The sequence below is a fragment of the Oryzias melastigma genome, linkage group LG8 (genome assembly GCF_002922805.2).
Source record: "Oryzias melastigma strain HK-1 linkage group LG8, ASM292280v2, whole genome shotgun sequence".
Lineage (NCBI taxonomy): Eukaryota > Metazoa > Chordata > Actinopteri > Beloniformes > Adrianichthyidae > Oryzias > Oryzias melastigma.
In genome coordinates, this window is record NC_050519.1 from 4,818,904 (window position 1) to 4,836,441 (window position 17,538).

The 17,538-nt window shown below is 39.6% G+C and overlaps 1 protein-coding gene across 1 annotated transcript in view; it reads right to left on the reverse strand.

Annotated features, from left to right (window-relative positions):
• Positions 1-274: 274 nt before the first annotated feature.
• The window catches only part of znf281a (zinc finger protein 281a), a 149,407-nt gene continuing 132,143 nt past the window's right edge, over positions 275-17,538 (reverse strand). Inside the window, 7 exon segments of the mRNA XM_036213159.1 lie at positions 275-2,881; positions 2,951-3,069; positions 3,151-3,234; positions 3,817-3,940; positions 5,588-5,673; positions 6,810-6,839; positions 6,842-7,287. Of these exon segments, the coding sequence (XP_036069052.1) occupies positions 1,400-2,881; positions 2,951-3,069; positions 3,151-3,234; positions 3,817-3,940; positions 5,588-5,673; positions 6,810-6,839; positions 6,842-7,238 (2,322 nt within the window). The 5' untranslated portion in view covers positions 7,239-7,287 and the 3' untranslated portion in view covers positions 275-1,399.

Below are 17,538 nucleotides of genomic sequence, written 5' to 3' on the forward strand. Positions count from 1 at the left end.
CTAGCGAGCTCGGCTGTGTGGAGCTAGCGAGCTCGGCTGTGTGGAGCTAGCGAGCTCGGCTGTGTGGAGCTAGCGAGCTCGGCTGTGTGGAGCTAGCGAGCTCGGCTGTGTGGAGCTAGCGAGCTCGGCTGTGTGGAGCTAGCGAGCTCGGCTGTGTGGAGCTAGCGAGCTCGGCTGGATGGAGCTAGCGAGCTCCACTGGATGGAGCTAGCGAGCTCGGATGTATGGAGCTAGCGAGCTCCACTGGATGGAGCTAGCGAGCTCGGCTGTGTGGAGCTAGCGAGCTCGGCTGTGTGGAGCTAGCGAGCTCGGCTGTGTGGAGCTAGCGAGCTCGGCTGTGTGGAACTAGCGAGCTCGGCTAGATGAAGCTAGCGAGCTCAGCTGTGTGGAGCTAGCGAGCTCGGCTGTGTGGAGCTAGCGAGCTTGGCTTAATAGAGCTAGAAAGGTCGGCTGGATGGAGCTTGCGACCTCGGCTGGATGGAGCTAGCTAGCTCCACTGTATGGAGTTAGCGAACTGCAGCGTATGGAGCTCGCAAGCTGCGCTGTATGGAGCTAGTGTCCTCGGCTTTATGGAGCTAGCTAGCTCCACTGTATGGAGTTAGCGAGCTGCGGCGTATGGAGCTAGCAAGCTCACCTGTATGGAGCTTACGAGCTCGGCTGGGTGGAGCTAGCAAGCTCTTCTGAATTGACCTATCGAGGTCCGCTGAATGTAGCTAGCGAGCTTTGCTGCAGTGAGCTAACGAGGGTTGTTGTATCGCGCTAGCAAGCTCCGATGTAGCGAGCTCTGCTGTCCATCGGGCGCCAGCCCACTGAGAGCCCACTTAAGCCAATGTAGGCCAACACATGAGCGGCCACCACAGAAGCTGTGGACTAACCCACTCAGGGTCCACGTTTTCTGCCCACTTTTAAACCACATGGGGTTCACTTGGCCTTGCTGGTTTGGCTGTTTGTGTCACACTCATTCAAGAAGTACGAAAGCCTTAAAAACTCTTTGAAGTCACGAACTTGAGAACAGGAGTGCTCCTCGTGAGCGTCTCCATCCCCGCTTTTTCCTGAGTAAAACCTGTAACAGACCGCCGCGTTTTCTTTTTCTTCTTTTTTTTTTTGCCGTTCCCTGACATTAAGTTTTCCTCGTGATATCTAACGTTTTGCAAAGTTGAACCGCTCAAAAGTACTTTCACTTTAGAATCAGAAAATGTCACCAAGATCTGAAGTAAAAAGGCTTAAAAAAATATCTATTGCATCAGCAGGAGGCGTCCTGCAGAAGGAGGAGTGGGCATAAGAAAGAACTCAGCATCGGTACAATTAAAACAGAAATGCCACATAATAATAAAACACTAAAAAAAAAAATCTAACAAAGGAGGTCTAAACACCACAGCATAGTCTCCCTGTGAAGCTCTCATCTGTAGCTTTGGCTTGTTGGCGTTGAGGAACCTGTACTGACTGGCTCATTGACATCAGACAACAAACTACTATACCCTGAGAATTCAGACACAGGCGTCCGTATCCTGTGATCTCCGCTGGAGTCAGTGCCGAAGGACAAACTGTGGCCGTTGGGCTTGAACTGGCCGCCGAAGGCCTGAGCAAAGTTCTCGATCTGGTAGGAAGGCTTGGAGGAGTCCAGAGCGGTCAGATCCTGGGAGGAGACCAGCGTGTAGACGGCCGGAGAGCCGCCTTTGAGCGGCGGCGGGTCCTTCTGGCCGCCCAGCTCAGACGGACTGATTTGGTAGGATGACGGGGGGGTGGAGGGCGGATGCTTCTCCATCTGCTCGGTGAGCTCCTGAGATGGGGTGAGCTGCTGGTGGGCGGGGGCCTCCAGGCTGAGGTGGAAGCTGTGCTGCGGCGAGGAGCCCGCCAGCATGGCGAAGTGAGACTTTGGCACGGAGGAGGGCAGCGAAGGCGAGGCCACGGCCGGGCCGAACCCGCACTCCAGCGGGGACAACGTGTAGAGGGGGTTTCCGGGGTGGGGGGTGGTGAAGGGTCCAGATGGAGGGGGCCCCATGGAGAAGCTGTGGCTGGTGCGCTCCAGCGCCTGCAGCAGGAAGCGCGAGTACTCGTTCATCATCACAGACTTGTCCGGCGTGCTGATGTCGGGGCTGCCAGCCGAGGCGGGGGCCAGCTCCACGTGCTGGTCGCCGAGGTCGAAGTGAACGTCGGCGTGCCCGCCACCCGGTTTCTGGGTGTAGTGGTCGAGGAGGCTCTGGAGGACCTCGTCGGGGATCCCTGACTTATCCAGACACAAAGGGGCGTCGCTCTCCAGAATGATGGAGAGCCCCCCCTGAGTGACGGACGGCTGGGAGGACAAGTGAACGTCGTACTCGCTGGCCCCCGCCCCCCCTGAGGCGTTCGCTGCCTGAAGGTAGCGCCTCTTCTTCAGAAACTGCATGGCGTCGTCGTAGTTGCTGCTGGTGGACTCCACCTTCGGTTCACTCCCCTGCAGGAGGCCGAGGTCCCCCAACACCCCATCCTGCCCCAGAGACCCGGCTTTAGCCTGCTGGGGGGTCGCTTTGCCCGGCCCCTTTCGGCTGGCCTTCTTGAACGCCATCCTTAGCGTTGAGCACGGCTCCGGCTCCGTGGAGGAGGACACCGCCTGATCCTCTCCGGAGTACTGGTGGACGCCGTAGGAGCCGGACACGCCCCCGTGCATCTGCAGCTCCCTCCCTCCATCTCCCTTCTTCTTCCTGCGCTCCTCTCCCTCTCCAGAATTCCTGGACCTTCCCTTCTTCCTGCCGGAACTTCCAGCGTTTCCCTGAGTGATTCCGTAGCTGCCCTGCCCCACATCCATACAGCCCTGATCCAGCATCCCGGGCTCCAGCCCCTTCCTCGCGCCGTCCCCACAGGTTCGTTTGTGCTTAAGAAGTCGATCTGTCCTGGAAAAATACTGGAGAAAAAAACCTTTTAGAGCAAAGCAAACGCTTGTAAACACCAGCAACGACTCGTGAGCTCGGACCTGCTGGCAGCTCTCGCATCTGTACGGCTTCTCTCCGCTGTGCGTCCTCTTGTGCCTCTCCATGTGGTACTTCTGAATGAAGCGCATGTTGCACTGGTCACAGCTGAATGGCTTCTCTCCTGTCGCACAAGAAGAACAAAACTCCAGGTTAATTACCTGGAGATCACAAAGAGCGGCCGGCTGCGGCGGCGTTTCCTCACCACTGTGGATTTTCTCGTGCCGCTGTAGAAGATACTTCTGAATGAAGCTCATGTTGCACTGACTGCATCTGAAAGGTCTTTCACCTGAAATACAAGCAGATTTAGATCAAACGTTAAAACCAGAAGCTATTCAGTTGGATTCTATCCCTTTGCTCGTTTCCAACTGGATTTCAACTTTAAAAAATCATTCTCATCTAGATTTTTTTAAGCTAAAATTAGTCAGAAAAGAGCACAACAGGCTCCAAAAGTGCTTTGCAGTGCATTACCTACAGCTTAAACATTCATTAATTTTGTGGATCATTGAACTGAGAGTTTGTTAAAACAGTTTGAGCATATCTGCTGAGGAAGAGATTAAATCCTGAAAAAAAACAATCCTTTTTTGTGAGGGTCGAGGTTTGAGATTTAAAATAAAACCGTTTCTCTGAGAATAAATGTTCAGAAGAAACTGAAAAAAAAATGATAATGTGGGGGCGACCGTTCTCTGTTAAAACTGTTTTCTAACATGATTTTTTTAAACACTTTTTGTCAATTTAGTAAACATTTATTCATATTTTTGCCAGTTTGACTTTATTTTAGTGATTAATGAGAGTTGTAGCAACAATTGGACACAAACACTGCATCCAAAAAGGTTGAGAATATTGCGGATTCCAGTCCACAGCGACGTACCTGTGTGAATGAGCACGTGTCTGCGCAGGTGATAGGAGCTCCTGAAGGCAGCTGCGCAGTGTTCGCAGATGTGGGGCTTGCTTCCCGGAGACAGGCTGCCTCCATCTCTATCCAGCATCATGGACTGCAGCACACGGGGGTGGAGGGAGGATTCACTAAAACTTCATGATTTTATTCTTTTAACCAGTTTTTTGTTTGTTTATGATAAAAAAAAAGCTACCATAAAGCAATATATTATTAAAAATAAATATTAGGAATTATGAATACAATGACAACTCATAATGTAGAATTTACTTTAAAATTACACTCCGACTATATCTTTTTTTATTGTAAAATCGTTCCTATTGGTTTTTGAATCATGATTATGTCATTTTTAGCCAAAATCTAAAAGCCTGTGTTGTTTTTTAAGACATATTTTCTGCAGAGCTGAAGGAGAACTTTAGAAATTTCCCTCTGGGTTGTGGGCGGGACTGCTGGCATTAGAAGTCTATCCTGCTAGCTTATAGCATCTCCCAAGCCTCAGCTAACATTAGCCTAGCAAAGAGGTCAGTAACTTTTAACAATAAAAGAGCCATTTGAGATTGTTTTCTACTGAACAAAACCTAGAAGGAGCCGTATAGTCTAACTTTAGCATTTAGGAAATTTGGATTTGCATTCATGACCTTCTTTTTTTAAAAATAAATATGAATTATGTCTATTTTTTGGCACAAACACAAGCAAAAATATAAAAAGAAACTACCATTTCTCAAAATGGGATATTTAAACATGTTTACCTTTAGTAGATGCCAAAGTAGCAAAAAAGCTAGCTTGTTGCCTAATTACTAGCTGAACTCCAAATTGGCATTAAATTCCTCAGTAAATCAAATCAGCCAAAAATGTTGGCATGTTGCTACAGTAAAAGCTAAACACTAAATTAGTCTAAAATCCCAAGTAGATAACAAATTAGCCAAAAATGTTGGCATATTGCTAAAATATTAGCTTATCTCCAAATTAGCATAAAAAATTAAATAGAGGCCAAATTAGCAAAAAAGCTAGCTCATCGCTCAATTACTAGCTGAACTCTTAAATGACCTAAAATTCCTAAGTAAACTAAATTACTCAAAAAAGTTAGCCTTGTTCTAAAGTAGAAGCTAAATTCTAAATTATCCCAAAAAACGTCAGTAGATTAGCAGAAAACATCTGCATGTTGCTAAATTATTAGCTAAACCCCAAATTAGCATAAAATTCATCAGTCAACTAAATTAGTAAAAAATGTTTGTTTGTTGCTAAAATAGAAGATAAACTTTAAATTAGCCTAAAACCCCCAATAGATAACAAATTAGCCAAAAATGTTAGCATATTGCTAAAATAATAGCTAATGTCTAAGTTTTTGAAAATTACCATTTTACCGTGTGGCTCTGGAGCCGCAAAACAAACCGTAAGCAATATCCGAGTTATCCAGATGTAAAGTTTTGAGTCAGATGGCAGCTCAGAAATGAGGTAACAGATCTATTTGTCTGCAGGTGGATGCACCAGATTGGAGAAGGGAGGCTTCAGCCCACCAATGTAATTACAATTTAAATAAAGAAAAAAAAGCAATTTTAGTCTTAAACTATTTTAAATTTATCCTCCATCATGAGAAAAATGCTACAAGAACTTGTTAAAAGACATCAATTTTCATTGGAGTGGCTCTTTAATTTTCTAAAAAGTATATTTCAAATGTACTTTTCCACAAACTGGATCCTCTTTATGCTAAACCAAACATTCATGGATACATAAAGACTGGACAAACCTTTGCATCACTTCGCTTCTTCCTCGGTTTGCCCTCCTGTCCATCACTGTTTGACCTCCGACCTTTCCTCCCAGTGGCCTCCTTTTCTAACTGACTCGGCAGCTGCGAAGACGACAAAGGGACGGGCCGAGGGCCGTGAGAGTGAGTGCGACATGGAAATCGCTTGAATGAAGGCCGACGCTCTCCAGACTCCAGCCATCATGGAAACAAGCAGTGTGTTTGTTGCTCGTGCAAACAAACAAAACACACAAACGCTGTGAAAGATGCGGTTTGTGTGGGCGGCAGAACAAAGCGTGAAGTTTAGCTTCTCCTTATGGAAATGAAGACGCTTTAATCTAATGGTTATACAAACTACTCGGCTTAAAAGAAACCACACGTTGATAAAAAAAAAAGATTTTTAAACAGACTAAACCCACATGAATCCAGAACGGATTCAAACGAGTCTCTGTTTCTTCTTACCCTGTCATGATTTTAGCACACCTGCTCTTTTAAAATCGTGTTTGGGGTAAAAACAGGGAAGAGTTCGCCTTCATTTATTTAGTTTGATGGAGTGCCGAACTCTTCTGACGCACATGTCGGCCTGAAAGGGTCAAGAAAATGAAATTGTCCTTGACCACACCGCTTATTAAAAAAAAACAAAAGACAAGCTTCAAAATGAAGTAAATCTGCTCAGTATTCAGCCTCGGTGACCCCTGCTGGCGAGCCATTGTTTGCAGGGTGTGGATGTGTGTACTTGTATTCGGATGGGAACAAAAGGCGTCTGAAATGAAGTGCGAGCTCAAACAAGACAGCTGTGTCTGCCGTCTTTCACGCCGCGGCTGCATGACTTCACCCGTCTGTGCAGAAAGCAGAAACCGCTTTGCATCTCAAGTTGTGGGGACATTTGTGCCGCTTTGAAACGTTTTACATCAAGCTTCCGTCAGGAGTCTGGAGTCTCAGCTGACGCTCACACCTTCTGTCACAGTTTTTGTCCTCTCACTCTACATGCTGACCGTTATGTAAGTGCGACCTAATGTTTGTCCCCCTTTTGTTACTTGTACACACTTTTTAGTTTCAATCTATAACTATAACTCCAGGCTTTGATGATTGAAACACCAAAACCACTAGATTTAAGTAAACTCTGAAAAAGTGCAAATGCATAATTTCCATTTTTGTCCCAATCAATTCAATGTTCTTTTATTTACAAATAGCAATAAATATTAAAGGCTGTATTGTTACAAACCATCTCTCTGATGTCGTCCCGTAAACTCCCCATGTTCAGGTCGTGAACCAGCAGGTTCTGGTTGCTGCTGATGGCCTCCCCCAGCAGCTCTGCGCTCTTTCCCAGGCCTCCGGGGTAGAGCGGCAGCCGGTAATCGTGCTCGGACTGCTTCTCCTGCTTGATGCCCAGAGCGTGGACGTAGTCTCCCACCCCGGCGGCCCCCAGGTTGGCCCGCTGGGCGGCAACGCTGCAGTCCGGAGAGTCGCGCTCTTTCTTCAGGACCATCTCTTGCGGGGGGAGGTCCTGCATGACCGTGTGGGCCGCCAGGCGGGTGAAGCTGGTCACCGGAGGGAGGTGACTGAACATGATCATGCCCGCTCCAAAGTTGGAGTCCATGCTGCCGTTGGAGCGCAGGAATTCGTTCCCGAGCTTGTCTTGAATGATGCTCATGGTGAGGGAGGTCGAGGTTGAAAACTACGGGGTGGAAAACAGTGTCATCCTGCGGGGAAAACAAGCAGAGTTTAGAACAGATATTGTGAAGACACAAACAAATAACAGTTATGAACCAGGGAAGCCTGGCGTTCAGGAATCAGTGTCACAGCCTCTGATCTCACAAACAGGCGCTTAGTCGGATTAAACGGACGGTTTGTGGGTCAACAAAAGGCTGCGGTCTGGAAAATGTGGAAACAAGGTGGAGAGAAGTTCTAAATTCCCTCTGCTTGATTACAGCGCGTATGCCTGATACTGAGGGGTCTGAAAGGTCACAGCTGCTGCAGCTCCAGACACAACAAGAGATGAGGAATGACAGGATTGAAGTTGTGCCTTAATCTTTTCAATGGGTCTGTCTGACCCGTCATCCTATTTGTAGGAGCTTATCTGTCAATGAGAGTGCTCACAGGCTGAGTGGGAAAGACTGTTTGTGTGTTTGTGGAGCAGAAACATCACACGTTTGCTTTATGGAAGCTCAGAATTAGCAATGTTTGACACAAAATAGTTACTGTATTCAGAGGGGAGGGGGTCAGAGACCTTAAAATATATCATAAGTCATTTGAGTTTCATTAATATGTCAATGAGAACTGCTCCAGAAAGATTTTTGTTTAAAAAAAAAGCCATTTTAATGCCTGTAAGAACATTAAACAGCATAAAAAACTTTATAATATCCTTCAAACTAAATAAAAATATAAATCAAACTAATGTTTTTTTTTTTATATAGATAGTAAAAACAAGTAAAATTAGTTTATTCAAGATTTAAAATGTCTGAAAATAATTTGCTGGTGCTGCCAGTCCACATTTTTAATATCCTTAAATACAACAAAAATACAAGAATAAGGAAATCATTCAAACTCTGGTTCGGTCTGGTCCCTGCTGGAGCATCTTCAGACCCCTCAGAGTCGCTCACATCAAAAACCGTCAGCAAAAAATGTTTTAAGTGTGTCATCACATCCATTTTTGCCCAATCAGGAGGCAACAGCTCTGTTAAAATCATTATACTAGTGTCTTTTTAATCACAGAAACCAAAAGAGAGAAATGAGTTAGCAGGAAAAATACAAGTTACATTAAATATAACTCTTTGATCAAAGAAGCTTAAAAGGTGAGTTGTAATCCAGCGAGTTGTAGGCTGGACTGCTGGTGCGGAAGTAAGCCTCAGCTGATATCCCATCATCTCTTTGTTTACACTCTCTCCTGCTAGCTCCCAAGCTAACACTAGCGGCACAACAAAAATGGCAAGTAATATCAGAGCTACACAGACACACAGTTTAGAGCCAGATGTCAGCTCGGACAGGGAAAACGAAGACGTTCATGGATCTATTTGTCTGAAGTGGATGTATCAGAATGCAGTGGAGCATGGGGGGGCTTAGCCCGGTCCATTTCAGTTTCTGTGTCACAAAAGAGAGCCTTTTCTGCTTAATCGCAAATTAAAGAAATAAATGCTCATAAATGCAGTTTTAACATTAAATTCTTCCATCAAGAGAAAAATGCTACAAGAAAATTTGAAAAAGTCTTTAAAAAAATTCCACTAGTCTGTCTCTGAAAAAATATATAAACAAAGGATGAGTGGAAAATTACAGATCTGTGTGTCTGACATTTTTATTTATTTATTTTAATTCTTAAAATCAGGGGGGGGAATCATTTTAGATGTTTTATGGAGGGTGAATTGAGTGCACTTTTCTACTATTTATAATAAATCTCAATTAAAATGTCTAAAATAAGAACAATACCAGTTATCCATCTGAATCTGTAACTACATACCTTCAGATGTGATGCTGTTAGCCGAAGTTAGCTAACAACATTGAAAAATAAACAGTTCGTGCAGCTGTAGCTTAAACTGGAATTAATTAAAAGGTAAATTTAGCTTTTAGGTGATGTTTGAGGCAAATTGACTATGTTTTCCTCTTAGATTTATTTAAAAACAAAACCACTCGTTGTGAAATTAGCAAAGCAGCTAAGCATCTGCTAATCTCTCTGTGGGGCCCTTCTTCTTTGTGATGCAGGATCAGGCAATAATTGATAAAAATACCCAATAAATCTAAACGGATCTGGACTGGAAAGCGCTAAAAAACTATTAAAAAATAACTCAAACTCAAAAGTTTAATTTTCCAGATAGGATATGAGCTTTGCGCTAATTTCAGTGAAATATTCCGAATTTGATGTATATTTGATCAAAATAGATAGATAAATAAATAAGCTACAAAACGAGGATAAACTAGAACAGCAAAGTAGAATAAACTACGTTTTGTTTCGCTTTTTAATTTTCTGTTTGCTTGGTTTCCTGCAGAGTTAGAGAGTGCGTGATGAGGAGACACGGACGTGACCCACAACAACAAACGGCCCACACAACTCCAGCGAACAATGATGCTGCTCCGGCTAGCCCAGGCTGCTAGCTTAGCAGCTAGCTAGCGGTCCCTCTGCGTCAATCACCGAGCTTTGTTGTCCGTCCCGAACCGGGAGTTTCACCGCAGCGGCCCGCGCCTCTGAACCGCACACTCATGCAACGGGTTGCTCTTACCGGTGCGGGAGCATGACCCGCGGAGCCAGCTCTCCTGGTTTTCCTCAGCAGTTTAATAAAATCTAGAGGCAAAACATTGTTCTCCCGCAGCAGCTGGGTCCTTCCATCTTGGCTGGCGCAGAGCATTCTGGGTCCAGCAGGCGGACGCGTGCTGAGCGGAGCCAATGACGAAAACCCAGAGAGGTTCTCATCAGAATCATCCGAGGCGGGTGGGAAACCCAACATATACACATTACTGGAAGTTAAAAAGAATTATTCAACCAAATAATTACTCGGGTACTAATGGTAACTAGTAAGAAAATACTTAAATGCTGAGTAAAAATCTGATTTGTAGTCAATAAAAGTAGTGAGAATGGGACATGCTGTCATTTTATTGGGCGTGATACTGATGATAACAACAATAACAATAAACATAACATATTTTTCAATTTATTTATATGTTATAAAACAAATTATACTGGTATTTTCTTTCGTATAATTCTAAAACCTAATTAAAGTTTTAGATTTGTTTAAAAAAACGAAATACAAATTGTAACAGCAGCTGGGTTTTTAAAGATGTGTGAATTAAGGAATTTAATCACATTTATTTAAACATTTATTTTGTATTTTTTTTTTATATTTTGTCGTGGTATTTGTCTAATTCATCTTAAAATAGGGTTTCTGAGTATTTAATTATTTAAATCATTGTGAATCAGATGCAAAAATTCTGTTGGAAAGATCTTGTAGGTGGGACATAGAAGCTACTACGGCAAGCCATGAGTTTCACACTTAAATAAATCCATGTACGTCGTTCTTTGAGCTGGTCTCAAAACTGAATGTCTGGATAACTCCAATATTGCTCACCATACTTAATGTTAGGATGGGGTTGTGTATGAGCTAACGGGAGAGAGTGTAAACAAAGGGATGATGGGATATCAGCAGAGGCTACCTGTACTTTTGCACCAGCAGTCCAGCCCACAACTCAGAGGCAAATTTTTATTGAACTCCCGCCGCTCTAAAGAAACTACGTTGTAGAAAACGACATAAACACTTTTACAATAGATCACAAAATGATTGGAGTTTGACTTTATGGTAAAAGTACTCCTTTTATAGCACTAGACTAGTAGATTACAGATGAAAAAAAAGCTTTTTACTAAGTAATATTTAGTGTAATTCATCCAGTTAGTTTTTTCTGCTGTAATATTTGTATAATTTATTCAAGTGATACATTATAGTAGTGTTTACAACAGTATTGTCAGATAATTAAAAAAAATAGCTTTTCTATCAAAGTTACAAAAGCTGCAGGAATATGTGATAGAGCTAAATAACATCTAACAATAAAAAATAAAATCGTAATTATCATAATTAAAATGATCATCATGATGTATGTGAAAAAAAATGTAATATTGTGCACCCGCTTATAAATTCTGCAAATTAGTGGAAATAGTTAATAGATACTATTTTTAGATGACAAATTTGATTTTTCTTTACCTCTACTAAAGTAAGATTTTGGATTAAATCTACTCTTACTTGAGTACAAAAACGCTTGTCCTTTTTTATCTCTGTTTAGAACACATCTAATTCTTTAATAGTGATTTTCTAAGTGAACTGTTGCGCACATTTTATATATCTATAGTCATTGAAGACTACCGACGATGGAGCTAGGAAAAGAATCTTTCTAATCATAGAATCGATGATAAAACAGTAGTATATGAAAGAAACAGCTGCAAAAATATGCATACAGACTAGTGAGAACTTGTTAAATTAGAGTTACATTCTTTAGATATTTTCTGCTCATAGAACTAATCATTCCAAATCAATTCAAGAAGGAAAATCAAGTTAAACAAAATTTCCTATATATATTTATTTTTAATTATCGTTTTTCAGGTGGATTAAAAATGATTAATCTATATATTTCAATTTTTCTCTTCATAAAATACATTTTTATCAATCGATTCTAATAAAAAAATATAGGCTGTCCTGTTCCAGCCTCACCACTAGAGGGCACTGTTGTTAACATTCAAACTGCAGCTGAAGATTTTACTGTTAAAAAGAAATAAAAACTCAATGGCCCATGATTTAATTCTTCTTTTTTTCCTTTTCCTTAATAACAAACATATTAAAACACTAATATACAATACAATAGCATTTAGTAACATCTGATCTTCAGATAGCAACATTTGTTATTCTTCTTTAACAGGTTTTATAAATCTTCAGGAAAGAAGCAAATTGTCCATTTATGCTGGAAGTTTGAAATAAAAGCTGTAAATAACTAAACAAATATTAAATATTAATTGAAGTTGATCAAGAATCTACAAATACTGAAAAAACAACAAATGTGCAGAAGAAACAAAGAAAAAAGCCATAAACTAGATAGTTTCAACACTATAATTCTGTGTCATTTAGGGAGACTTCTAACAAGTAAAATTAAAATAAACCATGAATAACTCATCACATGTGGAATAATGATTTCTTTATGATAACGTCTGTTTAGTTCATTCACAGCTCTGTGTCATGAACAGATTTAACTGGTTTTCTGTGTAATGAAACACAAATGATGTTTTCTTTCTTTATGGTTTTACGTAATGCTTTGTGTTCACGATGGTGCATGAGAGAGAATCCATTATGTATGGAAATGGGAAGTAGTAAGACATGTTTTCTGTCTATTATACGCTTTTCTGTTTTTTGATCCCTGCAGCAGAAACATATAAGGAATATATCTTCAGTCTATTGTACAGACTTTGAGAGCTGGATCTGGATAATTAATGAGCTGACTGGATTTAATTTCATCTGAAGATTCCCAGAGGACGGATGAATTTACTGCTGTTTTTAAAAACTTTCTCAGACGCAGAAACTTTTCTGATGCTCATTTCTAGCTTTAGTGGGACGTACACCGTCATGTTATGATCAGTCAGTGACATCAATGCTCGGGCTCGGCTTTCACTCACTGTTTGGGACATTGAGGTCAGAGACTGTGGGGCTCCTGTCTGACCTGGAGTCCCATCAGCACCAGAACGAGAGAACTCACAGATGAGAAGGAAGTAGGAAATAAAACCGGAGCAGTTTATGTCTCCTCAGACCTTTCCAGCTTGAATTTTTGATGAATAAATCACGTCATCATGGTTTTCAGTCCATCACTGCAAAGGTTCTCTTTTCTCAGAGAATGCTCACAGATCTGCTCGGTTGGCTGCTTTGGAGTTCTGTGCGGGAAAGCCTGATGATTCCACGCAGCAGATGGTGATCCTGGCTGCCTGCAGACTAATCCTCCGTTCTCGCAGCCTTGAACGAGCTCCTTCTGTTCGGATCCAAGACTCCCGTCAGTTATTAGAAAACCGAGCAGTGCGGGATTATAAATAGATTTTAGAGTTCCGTGTTATGAAAACAGAAACAAAGCTCCACCGTGGACGCGATTAGTTGCTCCATATTGATCACTTGTGTGCAGATGAAGAGATTGTAGACTTCTGCGTGTGTCTAAAAGATCTGAGTCATGCCAACGGCAGCTCATTTTAGCAGAATTTGATCTGAAATTTATAAATATATCTTATATAATAGATAAAAATCAAGTTCTCTGCTATCCTTCAAAATAAATGTTAGATCTGACGGTTCCGTTTCAAAATCTGTCATCTGTAGAAGACGCAGACAGGTCTGAGTTTTATCACCTGAAAGGTGTCACACGTTAGATTATGATGGAAAAAATGCATGAACTAACCTGAAAGTCTGTCTTTTCTTACATAAGAGACCAGCAAATGAAACAAAAAGTCTTTATTTGAGTGACTGGAAGGATAAAACAGACTAAAAAACGATTTGTTCTTTAGATAAACAAAATCCGCCTCTATTTTTTTATTTTTTTTATAAAAACCTTTGAGACAAACGTGGGGAAAGCAAATACGTGAGTTTCCTGAAAATACAATCTAAGGACTAGATTTTTTCTGAAACAGTTTCCTTTTGCACTTGTTTCCATTTTTTATGCTCCTCTTTCCTCCAGAACTCAAAAAATAGCTATGAGACGAACAATTTTCAATTGCAGATTTGATTTTTTTTTTATGTCCAAAAAAACCCAGTAAAACAATATAAAATATTTAACACAATCATCATCTTCAATGCTTAAGAAAAAAGTCTTTGTTACTGTAAATGCAAAAAAATAAAATAAATAATAATAATAATTCAGAACCAGGAAAAAAAACTGTTAATTTTTCTCTTTCCACTCATTTCACATCAATAATTGGATATTTCCCATTTTCTGTTTGTTCATCTTGTATTTTAAGAACTTTTTCTCTCTAAGTTTGATAGTAAATTGTTTACTATTGCTTGTTCTTGCTCTTAAGTCTATTCCACACACATAATTTTACTGTTTGTTCTTCTAACTGCTGGTTGTTTAAAAACACAGAATTCCCTCAGTAATCTTCATTCCTTTGTGTGAAGTACTACCTAATTACTAGCTTTACAGAGGTGTTCTACTGTATATAAATAAACTAAATCAAAACATGTTAATAGTTTGGAATTTAGAAATTATGATGAATATCCAGCATTATGTTCTTATTGCTTGTTTTTGTAAGTTGAAGGAGCTGTAGTTTTGTTTTGTAGTTGTTGCCCAACACTTTAATACAAGATTACCAGTGAGCAATACAATATGTAGTGATTTATATTTGTTTTATTCATTTGTTTGTTTATTTATATGGTATTTAAGAACAAATTTTACTTAATTATTGCAATACTTTTTGATATTTGACTTTGACTGATGTTTCCAGGTTAATTTGTTGCCAACCCACTAATTTAATTCACGGCACTTTCTCTATTTTTGTATCATGTTTGCATTTTTATTTATTTTTTTTTATGATTAAGTGAACAAGACTACCTTTGTGTTTTTCAAATTGAGCTTATTTTTTATATCCGTCCATGTCTTTATTTCGGTCAATTCATAATATATTAATAAGGTTGTTAACGTTCTCATCTGAATAAAATATCTTCGTGTCATCAGTAAACAATGCTATTTTTATAACTGTGACACTTTAAATATGACATTAATGTAAGAGGATAAATCATTTAGGACCCAAGACTTAGACTTAGACTTTGCTTTATTAATCCCTTTGGGATGGCACCCTTGGGGAAATTAACCTGAACCCTGAGGGACACCACAATAGATTGCCCTGATATCCTGACTCGTATTTGCCCATTTTAACAACTTTAACAATTTCAGAGAAAAAAAAGCAAAAACAAACAAAATAGGAGGAAAATGTTTCTTGGCGATTCAAATTCAATGGAGAGGCTTTGGATGAGGCAGTAAAATCAGAAAAATATTTTCTTAAGCCTTCAAACACCTTGAAATATCTTTAATATAACAAACTGCAGAACACTTTGGATTTCAGTACAAAGAAAATATCAAATTCAATTGCAGAAGAGATGAGGGAGAGAAATCAATCAGAAATATTGCTCTATTTCTTATTGTAGTAAATGTGTGCTTTGAAGACTGGAGGAGGTTAGCATGAAGACACGGCTCCTCAAGTCTCTTCTCTTCATGATAAAACTAAAAGTCTGCTTTATAATTCCACTGCAGAAATGAAAAACTAATGTAGCCAAAGTGAAGCAGGTTTATGCAAAAATGCAAAAATAAAGACCACAGGCTTCATTGCAGAGCTGTTGCATCAGTTGGAATCAGTCAAGAATTGAAATTCCTGTTTGCCGGCTCAAGCTTTCAAACCAGAGCAAGAACGCCAGATTTTTAGTTGGTCTGTTTAACTGCAGTTTTGCTCTTTGTAAGAACTTTGAGATCATTTTTTAAAAATGGCAGAAAGTTTAATTCAGATTTTGACTAGAAATTGAAGACTTTACAATAAATAGACATGTTTAGACAGAAACAGATTCAAAAAGGTCAAGTTCTAAGATTCAGAAACAAGAAGACAATTGGCCAAAAACGACATTTTGAACATCTATAAGGAACTCTAAAGTCAAGAATTATTTTTTTAAGCTTTGACTCTTCAGTTGAACAAACCTGATACGATAAACAATTCACAATCATGAACTTTTCATGAAAAAATGATGGACTCAAGCATAAACCTACAAGACATAATAATCAGTTTATCAACTCAATCTGATGTTTTTATTAAATAAATTCAGACACTTTGGGTCTTTTACTGTTAACCCTCTCAGGGTCAAATTTATTCAAGTATTTTAGTAAGAAAAAACAAATTATTTGGGGAAAATTGGCCTAAATAAATGAACTAAAAGAATATACAATTATCTAGAGTGATTTATTAGCAGACTAATGCAACCTTGGTTCTCTGAGGATTCTGGGAAGGTGAATATGGACAAAAAAAAAAGGTTAAAAATAGTTTATTATTCCTGTTATGAAGTCTGAGGCCACAAATGAAATGTTGCAAATTTGCATAATTTTCCTGGTTCATATGTATTTAGTTGCAAAGATCTAAAAATTGAGTCTGCAACTTTTAACATTAAGAGCCATTTGGTTCAATTTTTCCTGATCAAAATCCAGCGAGTCTCAAAGTTTCATCTCAACGTTTAGAAAAATAAACTTTATGTTTTTGTGGCCATTAAAACAATGTAGCTTTAAAAAAACAACAACAATATTTTGATTATAAAAGTGTAATACTTCTATTGTACAACTTTTATTGCAGTACATCCAAGTTCCTTTCAAAATAAAATACTAAGTAATATTAAATAATACTAATTAAATAATACTAGTAATACTAAATAATAAGATCCCGCTACAGTAAATTTGCACTTATATTTTAAGAATTTGGCCTCTGAACAGCAATAAGACATCAAATAAGAGTTTAAATTTACTCTAATTACACAATGACAATATAATAAAAAAGTCTATACTTAATAAGTTTCTATTTATATTAATGATTACTGTTGTTTTAAAGACTGATATGTGTTTTCCACAGTTCCAGTTTTCTGAAATAAGTTTTGCCACTGTTTTGTGTGTGATGCTCGTTCCATGCTTTCTGCTAAAATTTCGTGCAATCATGCGACAGCTTTATTATAATCTCTATTTGGTCAAATGCATCATCTAGACCAGAGGTCAGCAACCTTTAACAGTAAAAGAGCCATTTGGGCTCATTTTCTACTGATCAAAACCTAGAAGGAGTCGCATAGTTTTACTTTAGTCTTTAAGAAATTTGGATTTGCATTCATAAATATGAATTTTGGCAAAAATGTAAAAAAAAAAAATCTAGCATCTCTCAAAATGCGTTTTTTTTAAACTTATTTTCAAAATAAAAGATGCTCCGTGCCAAACAGGACCATCTTAGTGCAGCTCGTAACCAATGTTGTGCAGCACAAGATAATATGTGGTTTTAACTCATAAAAGATCAAACTTTTTACCAAAGTTTTGCTTTGCATGTAAAATCTGTTCATTCTGGAGGTAGAGTTGAGCAAACAAGACGTCTTCAGGTCAACATGAAGTAAAAACATACAAAGTTTATCATCTTATGTGCATCTCAGCCATCAATTCATAAATGTAACTAATCTAAATTTAATAAATGCTAATTAAGTAATCCTTACTTTGAAAAAAAAAAGCATTTTATTTTTCTTTTATTTATTTATTATTTATTTTTTCCCCTCTTTGACTTCAGCAGTCTTACACTGCTGGGTTTTGTTATTTTAGTTTGGGGTTTGGTAGTCTTAGTTTGTGGGCTTTGTTTGTTTTCTTTAGGTAGTTTTGGTTAAGGGGAGCTGCTGACTCTGACAGTCGACATGGCTGGTCAGCAGTCTCCATGACTTATTTTATGTTTGTCTGAGGAG